This window comes from Cervus elaphus, chromosome 9, assembly GCF_910594005.1.
Source record: "Cervus elaphus chromosome 9, mCerEla1.1, whole genome shotgun sequence".
In the NCBI taxonomy this organism is placed as follows: domain Eukaryota; kingdom Metazoa; phylum Chordata; class Mammalia; order Artiodactyla; family Cervidae; genus Cervus; species Cervus elaphus.
The window spans coordinates 22774721-22795962 of NC_057823.1; the positions used below are offsets into that span (position 1 = coordinate 22774721).

At 61.0% G+C, this 21242-nt stretch overlaps 1 protein-coding gene across 6 annotated transcripts in view; it reads left to right on the forward strand.

The window, feature by feature from the left end:
• Window positions 1-21242, forward strand: part of PIP5K1C (phosphatidylinositol-4-phosphate 5-kinase type 1 gamma) — a 48060-nt gene that overhangs the window by 23947 nt on the left and 2871 nt on the right. For 2 of the 6 annotated variants that reach the window (XM_043911987.1, XM_043911991.1), the window contains exons 3-18: window positions 934-1026; window positions 2773-2903; window positions 3716-3833; window positions 4220-4372; window positions 5756-6055; window positions 7024-7229; window positions 8908-8991; window positions 9808-9856; window positions 11827-11911; window positions 12708-12869; window positions 13589-13727; window positions 13844-13876; window positions 15059-15163; window positions 16854-16974; window positions 18265-18342; window positions 20943-21026. In XM_043911987.1, the coding sequence (XP_043767922.1) occupies window positions 934-1026; window positions 2773-2903; window positions 3716-3833; window positions 4220-4372; window positions 5756-6055; window positions 7024-7229; window positions 8908-8991; window positions 9808-9856; window positions 11827-11911; window positions 12708-12869; window positions 13589-13727; window positions 13844-13876; window positions 15059-15163; window positions 16854-16974; window positions 18265-18342; window positions 20943-21026 (1941 nt within the window). The remainder of the gene's footprint in view (window positions 1-933; window positions 1027-2772; window positions 2904-3715; window positions 3834-4219; window positions 4373-5755; window positions 6056-7023; window positions 7230-8907; window positions 8992-9807; window positions 9857-11826; window positions 11912-12707; window positions 12870-13588; window positions 13728-13843; window positions 13877-15058; window positions 15164-16853; window positions 16975-18264; window positions 18343-20942; window positions 21027-21242) is intronic. The other 4 variants (XM_043911988.1, XM_043911989.1, XM_043911990.1 and 1 more) reach the window with 4 other exon arrangements.

The following is a 21242-nucleotide window of genomic DNA, read 5'->3' on the forward strand; positions in this document are numbered from 1 at the left end:
CTGTGAGCCCTGTTATCTGAGGAGCCGTGGGCAGCAGCTTAGAGGACCCCAGGTATAGCAGGAGCCACCCTGGCATCCATGTTCCCTCCCAGCCAGGCTCCTCTCTCAGGACACTTTTGGGTACCCAGGGTCCTTCCTAGGAGGGCTTTGCCTATCTGCTGGGGCTCTGGGGGGTGTCCAGCTGACTGGCGGTGGGGAGCCAGCCAAGTGGCTGGGGGTGCCAAGCAGGGCTGGCAACTAACATTGCCTGAGGGAAGCCCGCCCCCTGGTGGCTAGTGTGCAGAGCAGGCTGGTCTAAGCCCTGTGAATGCTGGCAAGTAGGCACCATCTGCGGCTGGCCTCGGCCCGGCTCTCCAGCTGGCATGTGTCCTTCAGGCCCCATGGCCCTGTGCACCATCTTTGCCCTGTGATGTCACACACAGGGGCCAGTGGCTTCCACACAACTTTGCCAGGATGTCACACCTGTGCCATGAAGCTGGCAGGAACCAGCCTGCCCACAGACCAGCGGGACCTTTCCCCCATCCAGGAGGAGATACTGTCGTTTCAGTCCAAAGGGTCTCACCCGGCCACGTCTGCGGACATCTGTGGTTGTCACAACTGGGGGGCTCCTGACAGTGAAGAGGTGGGGCAGTGATGTTGCTCCACACCCCACAGCACCCAGGATGCCCCCCAGAGAGTGACTAGCCCCAAGTCAGCAGTGCTGGGGGTGGGGGTGACCCTGAAGTTGGGGCTCTTCTCCCTGCAGAGGACCCAGGCTGCTGAGATGTGGGATGTGGGCCCCCAGAGAGAGGAGTCCCCGTGCCCTGCAGCCTACCCACCCAGCCCCTGCCCCAGACTCCAGCTGGGCCCAGCGACAGAGGCCCTTTCTGGCCAGGATTTCCAGAGCGTTCTGGTTTCTTGCCAATTCTGAACTTCCTGCTTCCTCCTCCCCAGGTCCCGCTGATGACTGGACAGCCCGGTCCTGGCCATGGGAAGAAGCTGGGTCATCGGGGTGTGGACGCATCTGGCGAAACCACCTACAAGAAGGTTCCTGCTCTGCCCTCAGTCAACGGGGGTGGGACAAGGAGGGGCCCCCGACATGTGCATGGGGCCCACGGAAGGTCAGGTGTGGGCCATTTGTGGCTGGAGGCTGCACCACCTGCCGCTCCTCAAGTCACTGTGGCCTTGACTGTGACTTTGGGCGAGAGGAAATTGCAGCTTCCTCCCGTCCCTTGGGAGCGGGGTGGAGTTGAGGTTGGGCCAGGGCTGTGTGCGGTGAGCTGGCCCCACTGCTGCTGGTCCTCTCCGCCTGGTCGCACCTCCCAAAAACACCCACCTCACTGAGAGCGAGTGTGTGCAGCGAGTGAGTCACCCTTCTGAAGTGTTCAGTTAGACGGTTTCTAGAATATTCAGGGCTATGCAGCCATCACCAGAGTCAATTTTAAAGCGTTTCCCTCACCTCAAAAGCCCTGTCCCCATTTGCCTCCCCCATCCCCTGACAACCAGGAATTCACTCTCTGTGTCTGGATCAGCCTGTTCCGGACGTTTCCCATCAGTGGAATCACACCCTGTGTGTCCTTCTGTGTCTGCTTCTCTCACTGAGCGTCGTGTCCTCAGGGTCCATCCACGTGGTAGTGGGTGTTAGGGCTTCTTTCCTTTTTGTGGCTGAGCGATGCTCCCATGGGTGGAGGGACCATGTTCTGTGTATCCACCCTCCGCTGAGGGACCCTTTCTGGCTGTTGTGACGGCTTGTGTCCAGGTGATTGTCGGGGCTACACTGCCCTCCCTGGGCCACAGTCCTAGCAGTGGAACCGCTGGAGCCCCCAGGGGGGGTCACAGGTAACCCTCGGAGGAGCTGCCACTCTGTCCACCGTGGCCATCCTGTTTTCCGTTCTTGCCAGCTGAGTGTGGGGACTCTACTCCCCGCCCCGTGTGGTGCTTGTCTGTCTGATCTGTCCCTCCCGGTGCATGGGCAGCAGGTCCCACTGTCTAGATTGGCACCTTCCTGGCACCTGGTGGTACCCAGCACCTTCTGTGCTCACCGGTCATCTGCACATCTCCTCTGGAGAGACATTCAGTCGATGTCATTTTGAGGGAATGGATTGAGGGGGGGCTTCAGGAGGAGGGGTGAGTGCTTGGGAAGGGCTTGTCCGTGCGATGGGCGTGCGGGGGACCGGAGTCGGTAACTTGAGGACCAAGGCGTCTTTCCTCGATGGTGGGCGTGTTGCTTAGGGCTCATGGTGATGGTAACGTGAATGGCAGTGCTGACAGATGGACAGGCAGCTGGTACTTCTCTAGGGAGGGTGGCAGGAGGGCCAGTGCCAGGGTGGAGGACTGGGATGCAGAGAGGCAGATCCCTTTGAGAGTAGACAGAAGGAGCCTGGATCTCAGAAGGGAGGCCTGGGCCTTGCTGGATGCTGTACTCCAGCTTCCCAAAAGAGAACCCTGGCAGTGGTAGACCCCCCGCCAAGTCGGGGCGGTTCTGAGCTCTAGGAACCTTCTAGAATGTGGACAGAAAACAGGCCACGGGGCCTCATGGTGGTGTTGGAACCTCAGTCAGGCCACTTCCTGGCCATGCGGTTATGCGGGGTGAGTGGTGGGCCCGAGGCCAGCATGTCTGTGACGGGCTTGGTGGGTGCTGCCTGGGGGCCCCTTGGAGGTCATGGGTGTTGGGGGCTGAGCCGCAGGCCAGATGCTGCCCCCTCCATCCTAAGGGGGCTTCCCATCCTGTCTCTGACCATGGCAGCCAAGGGGTGGGCCCCAGGGGTCTTGATGCAGCTGGGTTTCCCGCAGACCACGTCCTCTACCCTGAAGGGGGCCATCCAGCTGGGCATCGGCTACACCGTGGGCAACCTGAGCTCCAAGCCGGAGCGCGACGTGCTCATGCAGGACTTCTATGTGGTGGAGAGCATCTTCTTCCCCAGGTACCCTGCCCGCCCGCTCCAAGCCCTCTGCACTCTCCCTGCACACACAACCCCCACCCCGGCTGTTCTTTCGGCCTTTTTCTCTGCTGGTAATGGCTCCGGCCCCTCGGGAGCTCCCCTTGCCTTTGAGGTACAGTCCTGTGCCAGTCAGGATGTTTGCTGCTGAATCAGAGATGCAATAGAATGGCAGTCAACTCTTAGAAAGAGAGGAAGACAAGTTTGTTGTTTCTCTCTTTCTAATATGTGTGTGTACCTACACACACACACACACAGTCCAAGGTTGGAAGATTGGTCAGGTGGCTCCATGATGTTGCTGGGCCCAGATTCCTTCTGGTTTCTCCACCATCTATGCTGCTTTTACAAACCAGTGACTGCAAGAGCTGCCCAGGCTCCTGCCATCACACCTGCGTTCCAACCACAGGAAAGAGAAGGAGAGCACATGCCCCTGCCCTTTAACGGCATGACTAGGAAAAGACCCAAGTCATTCTCCGCCCTTTATGGGATTGGCCAAGTACAGCACCCTGATCATGCCTGGCTGTGGAAGAGGCTGGCAGTGGTCTTATTCTGGGTGGCCATGTGTACACCCCATACTGTGGGCTAATGAAGGAAGGGGAGGGTGATCACTGGAGGAGAGCCCGAGACTGGCCACAGCCCTTTGACCTGTGTCCAGCATGGGAGTCCCATGTCACTTTTTGGGTTGGCTATTTGGGTGCCTTGGGGCTGGGCCTGGGCGGGCAGGCGGGCTGTCGGTGGGGGAAGGGAGCGTACACAGGCCTGGGTACCTCACAGTCTCCCCCCTGCTTCCTCTGCAGTGAAGGCAGCAACCTCACTCCCGCCCATCACTTCCAGGACTTCAGGTTTAAGACCTATGCGCCTGTTGCCTTCCGCTACTTCCGGGAGCTCTTTGGGATTCGGCCAGACGACTACTTGGTGAGTGTGTCCTCGGCAGCCACTGTGTCACACGGTCACCCACTTGAGCCTTGGCTCGGGGGCTTAGATTGCCACTTGCTTGTCGTCCTCGGCCTCCATGGGGCAGGGATGTGGCTGCAGCATTGCTGGGCTCCTTGCTCAGGTTGTCATGCAGGGCTGGGCTGTGGCCTCAGGTGGATTCAACTGCATCGGGTCTCTTCCAAACCCCTGGTGTCATTAGCCAGGCTCCGTCCTTGCTGGCCAGGCCTTCCATTCCTTCCAGACACTACGGTCTCCTGTGTGATTATCACATGGAGCCAACCGTGACCACTTCCGGGATCAGCCACCAGCCCCTGGGCCTGTGGGGTGTCGGTGACCACCCCACCCATTCACCATCCCCTTTTCAGTACTCGCTGTGCAACGAGCCACTTATTGAGCTGTCTAACCCCGGTGCCAGCGGCTCCCTGTTCTACGTCACCAGCGACGACGAATTCATCATCAAGACGGTGATGCACAAGGAGGCCGAGTTCCTGCAGAAGCTGCTGCCTGGCTACTACATGGTGGGGAGCCTGGCCGCCCCTGGACGTAGGCCTTCCTCCCTCTGCTGAGGAGCTCCGGGCATCCCCACGTTGGGAACTACCCCTCCTGGGAACCACCCCCTCTAGGAACTGTCCCCTCTATGCAGGCCTTGACTGGCCGTCCTGGGTCACCGAGCCTCACCCGCAGGACCCCCTCACGTGGCGAGCAGGAATAGCCATCTGGGCCTTGGTGGCCATCCCCCACCACCTACCTCCCAGAAATCATGGGTTTGGGCCTCAAGTCTCAACAGCCAGTGACTCAGACAGGCACTGAGGAGGAACTGGGCTATCAGCTGGCACTCAGGCCCCTGAGGGTGTGGGAGCAGGCACCTCAGACTTCCTGGCCCCCAGGGGTGGGGGTCCTGATTCACACCCAGACGGGACATGAGGACCCCTGCCTGAGGGCCAGCCTTCCCTGCTGCCTGGCAGGCGTGGCCAGGCCCTGGGCAACTTTGCACACAAAGTTGTGTGCAACAAAGTTGTGACCCGTCCCCCACCCTGTAACCCGCCCCACCATATATGATCCTGGGTGGGATCCTCAGCTCCCCTAGGTCAGGGGTCAGCAAACATTTTCTGTGAAACATGAGAAAACAAACATTTTCAGCTTTGTGAGCGCAGCCTCTGTCTCCTCTGCTCCGCTCTAGCAAGAAAGCTGCCGCAGACAGGGAGAGAGCAAGTGACCCCGGCTGAGTGCCGATAGAACTGCCATGTGCGTTTCATGTAATTTTCACATGCCACAGAACACTATTTTTTGTTTAGTTTTATCAGCTTCCTAACAATGTAAAACCATTCTTAGTTCCCAGCTGTACAAAGACAAGTGGCCTGGGACTTCCCTGATGTTCCAGGGACTCCATGCTTCTAATGCAGGGGGCACAGGTTCAATCCCTGGTCAGGGAACTAGGATCCTATATGCTACAAGGCACAGTCAAAAAAATTAAAAAAAAAAAAAAAAAAAAAGACAAATGGCCTGACGCCTAGAGGCCAACTAACCCCCATCCCTCCAGGGCAGACTGGGGAGGTGAGAGACCTGGGTCTGACCTCCTGGGAAACCAGGCCCAACTCCTTGGGAAGTCCCCTGGGGCCCTTTATGGAAAGGCCACCTCTCCCTGGGCCTGGCCTTGTAGAAACAGACCCTCCTGGCACTTTCGGTCAGGTGGGGCGATGAGGAGTTCAGCTGACCGGGTGCTAGGGGCAAGGAGAGAGGGCAGGCCTCAGGGAGGTGGTCAGGGTGGGCTTCCTGAAGAGGTGGCCTCTGGCCTGAGCTCTAAGGAGCAAGCCACAGGGTGCTGTGTGGGGTCCCAGCAAGACTCCTGGTGTCCTCTACATCTGCCCTCTCCCCTCCACCTGCCCTCTCCCCTCCACCAGAACCTCAACCAGAACCCCCGGACACTGCTGCCCAAGTTCTATGGGCTATACTGCGTGCAGTCAGGCGGCAAGAACATCCGTGTGGTGGTGATGAACAATGTGCTGCCACGCGTGGTCAAGATGCACCTTAAGTTCGATCTCAAAGGCTCCACGTACAAGCGGCGGGCCAGCAAGAAGGAGAAGGAAAAGAGCATCCCCACCTACAAGGACCTGGACTTCATTCAGGACATGCCCGAGGGGCTAATGCTTGATGCCGACACCTTCTCTGCACTCGTCAAGACGCTGCAGCGAGACTGCCTGGTGAGGCGCGGCCGGCTGGTCGCCTGGGATCCCATGTCTGAGCCCCGTCCTCCTAGCTGTGCAGTGGGGACGCGGGGAGAAGCGAGCGCCGTGTGAGCCGGGGAGGTGCCCCACCCCCACCCCTGCCCCACAGGCTGTGTTCTGCTGCCAGAGCCTCCGGGCAGCCTGAGGTTTTCAGGGCTCAACTCAGGGTGCACCTCAGGGCTTGCCTGGCCTGAGTGTTTAAGTGTTTAAGACTTTGAGCTTCTACTGCAGGGGACAGAGGTTCGATCCCTGATCAGGGAACTAATATCCTGCATGCCTGTGGCACAGCCAAAACAAAAGCAAAGCTGAAAAAACTTAAGGCTCTCCTTAGACCCGGCAGTTGGCAGCAGACCCAGGTCTGTGCAGCCACCCTCCTCCACAGGCAGGTATCTCTTAGGGAGAAAGAAGGCTTGCCAGGCTCATCCCAGGCCTTGCTACTGTGGTCCACCCCACCCCTCATTGGCCTCAAAGGCGAGGATACGGAGGTCTGGAGGGGGTTCAGGTCAGGCCTGGGTCCTCCAGGGTCTGCCCTGCACCCCTGGCTCCCAGACACCTCAGAAAACCACCAGCCATCTCTGGGTCCCACGGCTTCCAGGCCCCATCCCCAGTGTCCATGTGTCCACGTCCTGGGCTGCACCTCATGGTCTGGAGCTGGGTGGGGTGGCCAGTAAACTGGGCTTCTGAACCCGGGCAGGGGTGGGGGTGTGGGGCTGGCTCGGAGGCACCCTGACCTCAGGTCAGGAGCCATGCCCCAGGCCCACCCACCGTGGTCCATTTACCCTCTTGGGCCTGTTGCTCACCTGATTGGTAAAATGGGATGAGGACCTCCCCACCTGGCCGTGGGGACTCAGTGGACACAGACCTGGATGCAGCTCAGCCTCAGCACCAGCCAGGGTCAAGGTACCGGGACAGAGTCGGCCGACCCCTGACCTCTATTCCCGCAGGTGCTGGAGAGCTTCAAGATCATGGACTACAGCCTGCTCCTGGGCGTCCACAACATCGACCAGCAGGAGCGCGAGCGGCAGGCTGAGGGCGCCCAGAGCACAGCTGACGAGAAGCGGCCGCTGGGCCAGAAGGCGCTCTACTCCACAGCCATGGAGTCCATCCAGGGTGGCGCCGCACGCGGGGAGGCCATCGAGACAGATGACACGTAGGTGCTGGGGCTGGGGGAGCTTTCAGTTCTCATCTCTGCCCCGGCTCCCTTGCCAGGCGAGAAGCAGGCAAGGGGGAGGAGGAGGGGGAGCCTTGAGGAAGGTGAAAGGGACAAGGCCAAGTCCAGAATCTGGCAGGTTCCTGGTTTCTGGTTTGTAAGCCAGCAGTGCCCACCCATCCCCACCCCCTGGGCCCTGCGAGTTAGATATTGGGCGCACAGCTATGGCTGGGTGTTCTGACCCTGGCATCCGACTCAGTCAGTCAGTAGACGGAGGTCACTGGCCAGCCCTGTGGGAAACACAGGTACCCCCGCCCTGGACCCAGGGGAGTTAAAGCCTCACCATAGGCAGCAAAGCTGGAAAGGTATTGGAAGGCAGCCAGGAGAGGTGGAAAGGGCTGGGCACGAGGGACCCTTTCACAGCAAGATCCCTGCCCAGGACCCCGGGGAGGAGGGGTGCGGGGGCTGAGAACGTTTCTTCCCTAGTGATGCCAGGTGGCTGTGGGAGCAGCCAGGTCAAACGGTCCAGAGGAGAGTGTGCCCTCTGACCCCCCAAACAGCCAACCTGGTCCTGCCCTCGGGGCTCAGGCACAGAGACAGACTCACGGGGCATCTCTACCCCCACCCCATGCAGGCCCCGGTCACTCTTTGGGTGTCCCGGGCACTGTGAGGGGTGGAGCAGCATTCCTGACCATGGTTGTGACAATCACGACTGTCCCCAGCCAGCACCAGTGTCCCCAGGGACGGTCACCCCCGATGGGAACCGCTGCTGTAGACAGGTGTCACAATTGACCCTGTATCACCATGCACAAACCACATGGGGGCTGGCTGGACCCTCCACGTCCAGACCTCGTCCAGTCCTTGCAGGGGGTGGTAGCCATCAGAGTGCACAGCCAGCTGGGGGACAGGCTAACGCTCAGCCACCAAACCGGGCCACCAGCTGAAGGGCCTGCCTGGAATGAGTGGGGGGGACCTGCGTGGGCCCAGAGCTCAGCCGTCTGGCCTTTGTAGGGTTGGTGCCAGGCCAGGCGAGACGGCAGGTGCGAAGGTGAGCGCAGTGTGGAGTGCGGCTGGCAGAGCCTGTGGGGGGCCTGGGCGTGCAGGAAGCTGCTGCCTCGTGGGCCCCACTAACTGCACGGGTGGGCTTGGCCTGGGGCTGCAGCGGCTTTAACTCCCCAGCCTGCGCCCGAAGCCCAGCCTTGCCTGGGTGTGTATGTGCTCGTGCATGCACCTATGTGCGTGTGTGAGTGTGCAAGCTCCGCGTGTGCACGTGTGGGTGTGCATGCACCTGTGTATGTGTGCAAGCTCCGCGTGTGCACGTGTGGGTATGCGTGTACTTGAGTCTCGTTGCCCGGACCCTGTGGCAGCCTCTGGCCCGCGTTGACTCAGTGAGCAGGCCAGGCAGGCCACCCGATCCCTCTTCGTGGTGGCCTTCCCAGGTGTCAGGCCCCTCTCCGGGGGCCCGGCCAGGTGGCCACCTACAGGGAGTGTGTGGATCCTCAAGCCCTGAGCTCCATCACGCCTGCCTGCTCATCCCTCTTGTCTCAGTGCCACTAAGGCTCAGACCAGGTACCCCTGGCTTGGGGCTTTAGGCCGCCTCCGGCCTGTGCTCCTGATAGACAGGGCTCATCCCTGGGCTGGCTCCATGGGTGCTGACAGTCTTGACCCCTCTCCTCAGGATGGGGGGGATCCCCGCTGTGAATGGTCGAGGAGAGCGGCTGCTTCTGCACATCGGAATCATCGACATCCTGCAGTCCTACAGGTGGGTCACTGCCCCCCTATCCTGCCGGGCTGGGTGCATGCCCCTGGCCCGACTTCCCCACTCCCCAGTGAGAGCCTGGTCGGGGACAGGTCAGGGCTGGCACAGGGCAGGGTAGAGAGTGGGGTGTCACTGGCTGACTGTGGGCCCTGCTATGTGCCAAGACTGGGTTACCTCATCTCCTGCTGGTGTCTCCCTCCCAGCGTGGAGCAGAGCAGGCAGCTTTCCAAGCAATGGGTGAGGGTTTCCGTGGAGACCCGGGTGGGGCAAGGTGGGCAAGACAGCCCAGGGCAGGCAGCCAGAGCTCATCCCAGGGCAGGCGTGTGTATCAAGGAGGATATCCTTCCCCCTGCAGCCCAGAGGCGTTTTGGGGGGCTGCCTGGAGGCGGCAATGTGCTCCCCAGCCCAGGTGTGGTACAGGGGCATGGCTGAGGCACTGGGCGCTCCCTCCAGCAGGGAGGAGACAGGCTCAGCCTGGGCCAAGGGAGCAAGGAAGGGCGGGCTCTGTCCCCCATGGAGGGCCACGCACCGCAGCCTTTCCACTTCCTCCTGCAGAGTAGCAGCAATGGGAGCAGCCAGCCAATGGGGAGGGGTCAAGGGGCCCGGAAAGAGCAGGGTGGCCTCTGACTGGTGCAGCAGGTGGCCTGGTTCCTCTCGACCAGGGCTTCTCCGCCCCCTAGATGCCAGGAACGTTCCCAGTCATAATGACCGCAAAGGTCCCTGGAGACTACCTGTGTGCCCTGGGATGAGCTCGCCTGGAAGAGACCTCCTCCGGACCTGGAGGTGTGACTGATGTCCTGGGCATTTTCTCCTCTGCAGGTTCATCAAGAAGCTGGAACACACCTGGAAGGCTCTCGTCCACGATGGCGTGAGCATCCTCCACTTGTTCATTCTGTCTAGCCATCCGCAAACATCCTGACCATCACCCTGGCCCAGACCTGAGTGCTAAAGAGCCGAGGGACACGTCCATTTTTCTGGAGCCACAGTAACAGGCCAGGGGCTCAGGGCCAAGACAAGGCAGTGAGGCAGCCATGGGATCCTTGCACCAGGGGCCCGAGCCATCTGTGAGGGTACAGGCTTAGCATACAGGCTTCCTGAGGGACGGGACTGGGGGCCCCAAGTGAGTTAGAAGTGAGGACAGGCTGGGAAAGTCAGGGGCCAGTCAGGCAGGGAACATTCTGGAAGTGTGTGGTATGGAGGGGGTCTTGGGCAGCACTGCACAGCTCTGACCCTGCTGACCCTGCAGGTTGGGCCCGCTTACACAGTTGGGCTCAGTTGTTAAAAAAAAGCTGGAAATTCGTGTCTTCCTGTGAGCACAGCCTACCCGTAAACCCTTGCAGTGAATTACTTCAAAGTGTAAAATACTGTGAGGACCAACTGCTGGGGTTAAACTGTCCATCTGTGGCCCTAGTCCAGCTGTGGACCCTCAGGCAGAGGCCTCTCCCGCTGTAGCTTCCACAGGCCAGTTCGTTCTTGAGTGCTGAGGGCTGTCTGTGTGTGTGCAGTCTGCAAAACCCAAGGTCCCAACAGCCTCCCCCACTACGCCTCAGAGTGTTTCGAGGGTCCGGGGGAGCTTTCAGAATGTTCCCTCCTGGGTGGGGCTGGCCGGAAACCCTTTTGTGCGGTGAACCCACAGCAGAGGGGAAAGCAGATGGAGGGGTCGCAACCCTGTCAGAAGATCGAAGTCAGCTCCAGAGGGACCCAAAAGTAACCATCCAGGGGTTTCCCTAGCAGTCCAGTGGTTAAGACTCCCAGCTCCCATGATGGGGGGCACAAGTTTAGTCCCTGGTTGGGGAACTAAGATCCCGTTTGCCATGCATGCACCATGGCCCCAAAAAAGTAATCATCCAGGTGTGTGAAACCTGAGACTGGTAGGGTGGCGCCACGGTACTGGGGGCCAGCTTCTTCCTGTGTGTCCCCATACGCCCCAGGCATTGCCCTTGGGCCCTGGCCCAGATGGCAGCCCCCATTTTGGCTCCAGCCAGAGAGAGAGGCATCTTCCTCTTGGGGCGGAGAGACTCTTCTGCTGTCTTTGTTCACTCACCATCAACCAGGACGAGTCCCCGAGGCCATGTGACCACCTCAGGGCAGGCCAGGATGGGAGAGAGGCCCTGTGTCCAGATGCGTTCTGTTACGTTATAGCCGGGGGAGGCTGCCAGGCAGTGTCTGAGGACGTCTCTGGTGGTCACACTGGATCTAGTGGGTGGGGACCAGGGATGCTGGCACCACCCTAGGGCGTAGGATGGACCCCCAGAGAACAACCGGCCTGCGATCAGCAGTGCTGGGGAGATAATGCCGTAGCAAGTGAGCAGACTGGATCCAGGGACAGCCAGGGTGTGCACCCAGGGGCCCTGCAGTACGGCGCCCCAACTGTGCGCCGGGCTCCCTGCCTCACAGACATCCCAGCCCTGCGTCCTGGCCTGCCCAACAGGCTCAGGTCCCCCCGGGGGCGCCGACGAGCAGTGCGTGGCCAGGGCCGCCCTGCCATGCATGCAGGAGCCAGGTCTGCCTGCCCCCAGGACAAAGCCTTCCTTTGCAGCAGGGTCAGCTGCACTATCCTTCTACCCCCAGCTCTAGAGGTTCTTTGCAGTTTCTTGATTTTGGTGTTTATTCAGTTACCTCTTTGAATAGCCATTTTATTCATGAGGGTCAACAATTAAAAATACGGACACCGTTACCACGAAACCATCTCCCTGCTTCCCTGTCTCTGCCACCACTACCGGTTCCTGGGGTCCCATCCCCACCAAGGTGATACACCAGCCCTGACATGGGGGCTCCCATGGGCCCCACCCCAGCCCTCATCCCCTGCCTGGCCTCAGGCCCCCCTTCCCTTCCCAGGACACAGTCTCCGTCCACCGGCCCAGCTTCTATGCCGAGCGCTTCTTCAAGTTCATGAGCAACACGGTTTTCCGGAAGAACTCCTGTGAGTGCCCGGGCCCTCTGGGTGGGGGTGCAGAGGGAGAAGGGTGGGAGGTCAAGAGCAGGGTAAACTCAGGGTCCTGGTCCTCCGTTCACCAGCCCTAGGACATAGTCAGGGACTTGGTCCAGGGAACAGGGCAGCTGGGGTGGCCCCTCCGGGATGTGGCATAGAGCTGGGGACCCAGGCAGTTCCTCAGCCTCCGGGACTGGATGGCTGTGTAAGGCAAACTGAGCACCTACTGTGTGTGGGGCAGCGGCCACCGGAGGCGCGGGAGAGGCTGGTGACAGGCCTTGGTGGGGCCAGGGTGGTGTGGAAGGTGTGTCAGGATTTTCCTGCCTCCTTTGACTCATTGTTGCAGATGGGGGCTCGGGGGCCCCAAAGCCATGCAGCCTGGATGGTAACCAGGCCCTTGGCTTCCATGTCTGAGAGTCAGGTAGGCTGAGACTCGGGGGCTCAGGCCCCAAAGTGCTAAGTAAACATTGGCAGCTGCTGATCCTACTGCTGTTTCCAGGGGGCTAGAGTGGGAGTTCTGGCTCCCTGGGATCCCATCTCTGCCAGTGGGCAGGACAGGGCACCTGGGCTCCTGCACCCCCACCCTGCCCCTGTTGGCAAGCCAGCTGGAACATAGGGCAGGCTTCCCCTACCGAGAGCAAGAGCGAAGGGTGTTGGCGGACAGGCTGAGGTGGGGCAGTGGGGCCGCCAGGCTTTGGTACAGAGGAGGCTCTGGGGGCTGTGGGGCCCTGTCTGGGTGCTGCTGTGGGGCTCGGGCTCCCCAGCACCAGCCGCCCTCCCTCCGCAGCCCTGAAGTCCTCACCGTCCAAGAAGGGCCGTGGTGCCTTGCTGGCCGTCAAGCCCCTGGGGCCCACGGCCGCCTTCTCGGCCAGCCAGATCCCCAGCGAGCGGGAGGATGCACAGTACGACCTGCGGGGGGCCCGCAGCTACCCCACACTGGAGGACGAGGGTGAGCAGGTGGCTGGGAGACAAGGGGGCTGAGAAGGGAGGGGCCCCTGTGCTGGGCCAACCTGGATGGGAGGGGCTGGGTCACAGTCACCCCCCTCAGCTCAAGATCTGCAGCTGAGACGTGGGCAGCAGCTGGGACTGGGCCCCTGGAAGAGCCACAGTGAGAGCCGAGCACAGAATTCACCCCCCACCCCCGACCCTCAGGTGACAGGCTCCCGTTACATCAGAGATGCACAGAGACCTGGGGGGATGAAGTGCTTAATGGGGTCAGCCTGATGTTCAGGAAGGTCCCTCCCATCTCCTGGATCAGAGGCTCCAGGCAGGGAGGGGCAGGCGTGGTGTGGGGGAGCATCAAGGAAGGGAGACACTGCCTGTGCAAAGGCCTGGGGGGCAGGATGGGGCCTAGCCTGTGGGTGTCCGGGGAACAGCGAGAAGTGTGTGTGGCTGAAGCAGAGCGAGGCAGAGAGGCCAGTGGAGCAGGACCCTGAGGGGAGTTTTTAATTGAGAGCAGGGGATAGGTACTGGAAGGCCTTACACCAGGGGGACATTGGAGCATATTTCCCCTCCTGAAGCTGGCCGGGACAACAGTGTGAAGTGGTGGGTGAGAGAGAGGGCATGGATAGTTGGGGGTGAGCCAGGTTGCAGGTAGAGCTCAGAGGCCTCCCAGGAGCAGCCCTGGGTGCCTGGCTCGCACAAGTACCCACCTGCTCCTCCCCATAGGCCGGCCGGACCTCTTGCCCTGCACGCCGCCATCTTTTGAGGAGGCCACCACCGCCTCCATCGCCACGACCCTGTCCTCCACATCCCTCTCTATCCCAGAACGGTCCCCTTCGGAGTCGTCGGAGCAGCCGCGGTACAGGTGAGTAGACCTGACATGTCCCTGGGCCGCGGGATGGGCGGGGTCGTGGGGTGGGCAGGACATTGATTGGGAGGGGCCTCATCCCACTTTTCCGCGTGTTCGCGGTCTCTCTGCAGGCGGCGCACACAGTCCTCGGGACAGGATGGCAGGTGAGATGAGACCCCAGCCCTCTCCCTTCTCTCTTGTCTCTTCTCCCATCTCCCCCACTACCGCCTGCCCCCATCCCTCCTCTGCCTTCCCCACCAGAGCCCTTCCTCTCTGACCATGCCATTCTGAGCACAGATTCAAGTCAGGCTCTAAAAGCGCAGAGAATCTCGGGTCACTCGGAATCTGTCTTCCACCTCGGTACCCAGAGGACTCATCTCCCACACTTGCCTGTTGGTTATTCTTTCTCTCTTTCTTATTAATATTTTTATTGTAAGAAATACAAATAGAAAAACAGAAAAGCCTGCTCCCTGCCCCATGCCCGCTCCCCTCTCTGGGAGTAACCCGCGGACGGGTTTTTTTGTCTCTTGCCAGAGACGTTTGTGAATATACAAAGAGACACACGTTCGGGCCTGTCTCTCCCTCTCATTTCAACCAGTATGCGCTCTGGGCGCCGCCCTGCCCTTGGCTGTGTCACCTGCTGGTGGCAGGTCACCTATGTGAACAGGTGGAGTAGATGCTGGTCCCCTTTCTCTAACAGGCTGTGACTTGCCCTCCCAGGCACGTGGGTTGTTCCCAGTTGTCTGATCTTGTAACAGGACTGGACTAAAGAGGGGTTGTTTTCTGTAATTAGTTTTCAGGGGACAGTAATTTCTACCAGTTGGAAAAAAAGTCATGTGCGTCACCCTCTGTCCAGCTACCTGCTCTGACGTCAGCCACCCGTCTGTTCTCCGGTATTGCCATCCAGAGAGGTGTGCCATCTGCGCACCCAGTTGCTGGCATGTTCTGACCCACCTACATCAGGGATCTAGGCCTGGAACCCCAGGACCACCCCAGCCCCCTAGTGCAGGCCCCAGGCAGGTGCCTAGCTGCCCCCAGGGGGTGGGCAGGATCCAGACCCCCATTCACTCATTATGTCCCAGCTGCTGCCAGAGTCACAGGCTAGCCCCAGGTGGATGGTCAGTCACTGCCCTCTTGCAGCCCCAGGTGGGCAGAACAGCCAGGGACCAGATATGAACTGGGCCAGCTCAGGGCCCTGGTCCAATGTCGCCCAGAGATAGCACCTCCTGGAGCTCCAGGCTTCTTACCGCGACTGGAAACTGACACCGGCCTGGAGCTCAGCAGGCACTTCCAGGGCGGAGTGGGGTGAGGAGGGAAACTGAGGTGCGGCTTCCCTTTGCCTCCAGGCCCCAGGAGGAGACTCACGCAGAGGAGGACCTGCAGCAGATCACAGTGCAGGTGGAGCCCGCGTGCAGCGTGGAGATCGTGGTCCCCAAGGAGGAAGATGCAGGGTGAGTGGTCCCCACAGTAGACTGACTAGTTCTTGGTCTCGGGTTCTGCCCTCGTCGCATTGGCCGAGCGTGGTCATGTAGCCAGCTGGCCGCAGGGCGGACTGGGAAAAGTAGTATGCAAGCTAGGGGTGGGAATGGGGCTTCCAGCTTGGGAAGGGGGCACGGACGGCCAGGAATAGTGTTGGGTCTTTCCCTCCGGGAAGGGTTTCCTCCTCCAGGACTCAGAGCCGCCCTGTCATCTGAGGCCACTTTTCCTGCCACATTTCCTCTCTGCATCCTCTTGGCTTTGTTGGGGCTTGCACGACAGTAACCTACGAGGTTTTCAAAAACTAAGTTTGGTCCCCTGTTGTGTTCTGTTTTTATCTCATTCACTGTAACTCACCAGAAATGTCTTCTTTCTAGCTGCTTCTGGTTTGTTTTTCACTTGTTTCTTTTTTCCAGTGTAGGTTGAGTGCTTAAGTTCCTTCTTTTCTTTAACAATGAGGCCCTTAAGGCTATGTATTTTTCTCTGAGTGCTGCTATTACCATGTGCCATGGGTTTGACATGAAGCAGTTCTTTTATATTGGCTCAGGTACAGATGGGTAGTAATTTTCTTCTTCTTTTTTTTAATTTCCTCTTTGAATTAAGATAGTGGCTTTCAACAACCTGAGGGTGATTCTGCCCTCAGGGGACAGTGGGTGATGTCTGGGGACATCTCTGGTGGTCATGACTTGGGGGTTTGCTGGCATCATGGTGGGGGCCAGGGAGGCTGCCCTACACCCCACTGTGCCCAGGACTGCCCCCCATAAAGAATGACCTGCCCACTGTCAACAGTGCTGAGGGCAAGACCCCGGACTGAGGCATTTCAGGGGTGTCTCTCAAGTGTTTAAGATTTTTTGTTTACCTTTTTGGTACTTATTTCTAACTTTATTAGGTTTTGAGCTCCGAGAAGTGAATTTCTCACTAATTGCGTGGCCGCCAGCCGTGGCCTCCAGCACATTCCCCACCTTCACTCTGTGCCTCAGTTGCCTCATCTGTAACACAGGACAGGGGCTTCCCTGATGGTTCAGTGGTAAAGAACCCATCTGCCAATGTAGGAGACGTGAGTTCGTTACCTGGGTCTGGAAGATGCCCTGGAGAAGGAAATGGCACCCCACTCTGGTATTCTTGTCTGGGAAATCCCATGTACAGAGGAGCCTGTGGGCTACAGTACATGGGGTCGCAAGAGAGTCAGACACAGCTGAGCAAATCAACAACACAGGACAGCAGGCCCTCTAACAGGCCTGGCACCTAGCAAGTGTCCTGGAAAGAGGAGCAAAAGGTTCTGGCCCCTCAGGGGCAGGTATGTGTCCCACTTTACAGGTGAGGAAACTGAGGCCCTGAGAAAGAAGGTAGTCCTAATGGTTGCCCAGCGAGTGAGTGGTGAGGCGGGGATTTGCCCACAGGCGTGCCCCTGAGTGAGTGGAGGGGGCCAGGCCACCTGCTCGGAGCCGGGCTCCTGGTTCCCTTGGTGGCAGTGGTGCTTGGGGGTGTTCTGTCTTGTGGGGGAACCAGAATGTGTCAGGCAGAACCCATCCCTGCCGTTGAACTTCCTGCGTCTGTGGTCTCCATGAGAGATGGAAGGAGTGGGGAGGGTCCGGGATGTGGAGGGGGGAGATGCGTGCTTTCCAGAGCCCGCCCGGGACTCCCATGTCCTGCCCGTGTCCCCAGGGAGGGGGCATCCCCAGCCTGTGCCTCTGCCGCTGTCGAAGCGGAAACCGCCAGCCAGGCCTCCGAGCCCGCCAGCCAGGCCTCAGATGAGGAAGACGCGCCCGCCACGGACATCTACTTTGTAAGTCCCCCAGGGCTTCCTCCCGTCGCCGGACCCTCGACCACCCGCGCTCACTTGTGCTTATGTGTGTGTAGACGTGCCCGTACAAACCCACGGACGCTCATGTCCACCCCATTCACACACGGGCGCGCCACTCCCTCACACACTCCCACGGATGCGTTGCACGCTCACGGCACTCGTGCACACCTGCAGGTGCCTCCCTCAGGCGCAGGCACGAGTGTGTGCTCACCTTCTCACACTAGCTCACTCTCAGGTGATGCGGCAGCGCCCTGCCCCCGCCATCCTCCCCAGCCTCGTGCCCACGTCTGGCCCTGCGCCCAGCGGGGCCTGGGGAGGTGTCTGGAGTCCCGGTGTGCTCAGCCCCCTGGCCCGAGGGGAGGCCCAGGCTGACCGTGGGGCTGGCATGACACACACCTTCTCTCTCACCGGGTAGTGGGTACAGCGGGCAGGCTCCGTGCTTAGGGAGGCCGGGGCAGGTGGGCTCCACGCTGCCGGCCTCAAGGGACGAGGATGCACAGCTGCTCCTGGACAAGGTGGGGTCTGTCAGAGCAGGAGGGGGCCCTCCCTGGGTACCTGGGACCTCCCTCCAGAGCTGGCCATCTCCTCCCCCTCACACCTCCCACAGGCAGGCAGGAACCTGGATGAAGGGGGTCCTGGGGGGCCTGGGAGCCCGCAAAGCCCAGTCCAGTGACTGCCCCACCCCTAACAGCGGGTCCTGAGCTGTCTCCCCAGGATGCCCTGCTCCGGGATCATATGGTCCTGATTACAGCAGAGAGGGCCAAACACCAGCCCCGCCTGCTGTCCTCTTCCCAGACTTTCATTCTCACCTGTGACCCCCAACCCTGCCCTTGCCCAGTGCTGGGCCTCGGGGCTGTTTGGGTGAGCCTGGCCCTCCTGCTGACATCGCTGCTTCTTAACAGCCCCCTGCTCTCAGTCCCCAAGCCAATGCTGCCTGGCCTGCAGGGCATCAAGCGAGTGCACCCTGTGTTCCCCCGACCCCCACCCCAGCGGGGCTGATCTGTCCCATCCTCTGGATCTGTGTGTGAGGTGGCCCCAGGGGCCCTGTCCTGTCAGGAGTCGGGTGCGTGAAACCCGGATCTGCAGCCAGGCCCGGCACGCAGCAGAGAAGAAAGCCAGTGGGACACCAACCCCCTCTTCCCGCTTGGCACAGCTTACCTACCCCGCCCGATGCCCTCCCCGCCTGCCCGCCCGCCAGACTCCCGTGGCCTCGTCCTATCACTTCATCCTGTCCTCTGTTTGCTTCCTCCCCCGCCCGCCCGGCCCGCCCAGTTCACCGATGGGAGGTACTGGATTTACTCTCCCCGGCATCGCCGACTGCGGGCCGTGACGCTGAGCTCCTCAGGGACTGTAAGTGACCACGGCAGGCCTCCAGGGAGCCAGGCCCCACCCCGCGCCCTGGGCAGCAGGGAGCCACAAGTCCTGGTCCCTCTTCCTCCAAGAAGGGACGTGGGGAAAACATCACTGCGGCTGAGGTCGGCCACACTGGCCCGCATGGGGCGCTGGGCTGTGGGCGTCCTGTGGGGACGTTTACTGCCCGCTGAATTGGGCATCATGGCACCTGCGGGCACACCACTGTGGCTCCCAGGGACAGCCTGGCCGTGGCAGGGTCGGCATCTGACCCCCAGCCCCCAGCCGCCCCTGCCCCTCGTCCCAGCACTCCTGGGTCAGGGGCGTGTCACGTGGACAGCTCCCACTTGTTCAGATCTTGCTGCTGACAGCACTCCTGGAGCGTCTGTCCCCTGAAGGGGGTGACCTCCTCCCAGGTCAGCGGAAGGACCACAAAGCCAAGCTCTTAATTACAGGAGAGAGGAGTTGGTGTCTCTGTACCCATTTCACAGATGGAGAAACAGACCCTGGCTCCCCAGGTAGCCCACGAGCATGTAGTGTAGACAAAAATCTAGGTCCCAAACTTCAGGCGTATGTCTAATAAACACTTGTCCACCCGGCGTATCTGGGATGCTGTGGGGATGTTGTGTGGCAGTGGCATTGTTAGTGCTCGTTATTGTCATCGTGAGCAGTAAACAGGGGGCCCAGAGAGGCCAGCTGACCTCCCAGAGGCACGCAGCGCTCAGTGGGCAGAACAGGGCAAAGATCTAACGCGAGCCTTTGTGTTCTCAAGCAGAGGCTCCTCAGAGGCCACGCGCCAGCCCCGTCAGTCATCCCTCTGAGTGTTGCTAGGTGTCATGCGCTGCTGAGCAAGCCTGAAGAGGGGAGATCCCCTCCACGCTTGGTCCAGCCGGGGACACTGCACCCCAGAGATGGTCCCAGAGCTGGGGACACATGGTGCCCAAGGGCCATGGGGAGGGGAGCCAGTGGCAAAGGCCATCTGGAAGGGGTCAGGCGGGCTCTGAGATGCACCTGGGGTGTGGGGAGGTGGAAGAGGAAGGGCTATCTTCACTGGGGCACCACAGAATCAGATACTGGGGGCTGATGGGTGGAGAGGGAGGCAAGGGAGTGGCAGGAGGAAGGCTGGACCCCAAGGCCTGCTGTGCGGGGCAGGCATGTCCTGGACTCAACTTGTGTGGGTCACCCAGGGCCAGCTCATCACAGGGTTCCTGGGGACCCCTGTGTCACCCACATTCTGAGCCCAGCAGGGCTACCACCCCAGCGTCAGCACCTGCTGTGGCCACAGACAGGCCTGTACCTGCGCCTTGGGCTCCCACGTGGCCAGACATGGGTTCTGTGGCTCTGCGACCCCCTGAAGGCACGAGCAGGGCCTGCACTGGGTCTCACCCTGCTGCCCTGCCTCTGGGTGCCTTTGTGGGAACCCGCCCACGTGGGGACACAGCCTTCTTGGGCCTTCTGGGTCCACGTGGGTACCATCGTGGCCTGTGAGCTGTGGGGAAAGTCGGGTGGAGCAGGTGTAGAGGCAGGGGCTGTGTAGGTACCTGGAACAGGTAGACCCCAAGGGGCAGGAGGGCAGAGGCTGGTTGCTGATGATCCTCCCAGCCGGGCCAAGGACGGTTGGGTCTGGGGGGCCGTGGTGGGTTTAGGGGCCATAAGACAGCCAGGGGGGTGTGGCTAGGACAGGTGTGTGCTCTGGCTGGGGTGGAAGTAACAGGCTGTGGGGTGTTGAAGGCCGGCGTGCAGTGGGGGGAAAGAGGAAAGACAAGAAGGTGGCTGGGGAACCCCAAGGGAGCTGCCAGGCCCAAAAGGGCTCTGGTGGTGAGGGCAGACCTAGGAAGGGCAAGGGGGGCTGGGGAAGTATACATTCTCCCCCTAGTTGAGCCCAGCCTGGGACCCGTGCCCAGACATGGCTGGAGAAAGATCAGCCTGCCCCTGCCAGACCCAGGGGCCCCTTGGTGGCCAATCCCCACTCTGCCTGTGCCCCTCCCCAGGAAGGCGTCCCTGTGCCCCAGGCATGGGGCAGAGAGGCCTCTGCTGCTTGCTCTCTGGGGGGCACCTGCCTTGGTCCCGGAGCAGGTCTGTGTGTTCCGGGGCAGGAAGTGGGCTCCACCCTGTGCCCTTACCACCCAGGACCCCCCAGCAGTGGGTCCCCAGGGTGCTGCTCCAGCTGGCAGTCCCCAGTGGTAGGCAGGCCTGAAGCTGGGGTGCTGCCAGGCTAGGGCAGAGGTTAGGGGGCCGGGGGTGGGTGGACAGCAGAGCAAACTGAGCCCCGCCCGCCTCCCCCTCCTACTGTGCCGGCTCTGCCTTGACCCACGCGCCGCTTCCCGCTGCCAACCCCGCCCCCTGCCACGCTCTGGCCACTCAGCCCCGGAGGCCCGGCCCCCGCCCCACCAGGCCCAAGGGCCATCCAGGTTGGGGCAGGTCCTGTCAGGGAGAGGGCACGGGGGCTGAGCCGCCCACTCGTCCCACGTTGGGGGTCCCCCTCTTTTATTTCTGTTTCTTCCTTCCTTCCTCCCTGTCGCCTCTCGCGCCTCCTCGCACCCTGCTCTTCTTCTGCGCCCCTCCTGCACGTGCCGCCCGCCCGCCCACCCGCCCTGCAGCCCACCGATGAGAGGAGCTGGGTGTACTCCCCGCTTCACTATAGCACTCAGGCCCAGCCTGCCTCCGACGGCGAGAGCGACACAGTAAGTGAGCCCATGGCTGGCCAGCCGGGCCCACTCGGGGCTCAGACCACGGCCTTGGCCCAGGAGGGCCTGAGGGCCTGACCCCCAGACACCTCTGGGACCGATGGGGAAACTGAGGTCTCCAGCGGGAGGGGCAGCCGGGCTCTGCCGCACCATGGCCTGTGTCCAGCCCTCACGGCTCCTGGGGTCCCTGGCTTGTGACATTAGCCACGGGAG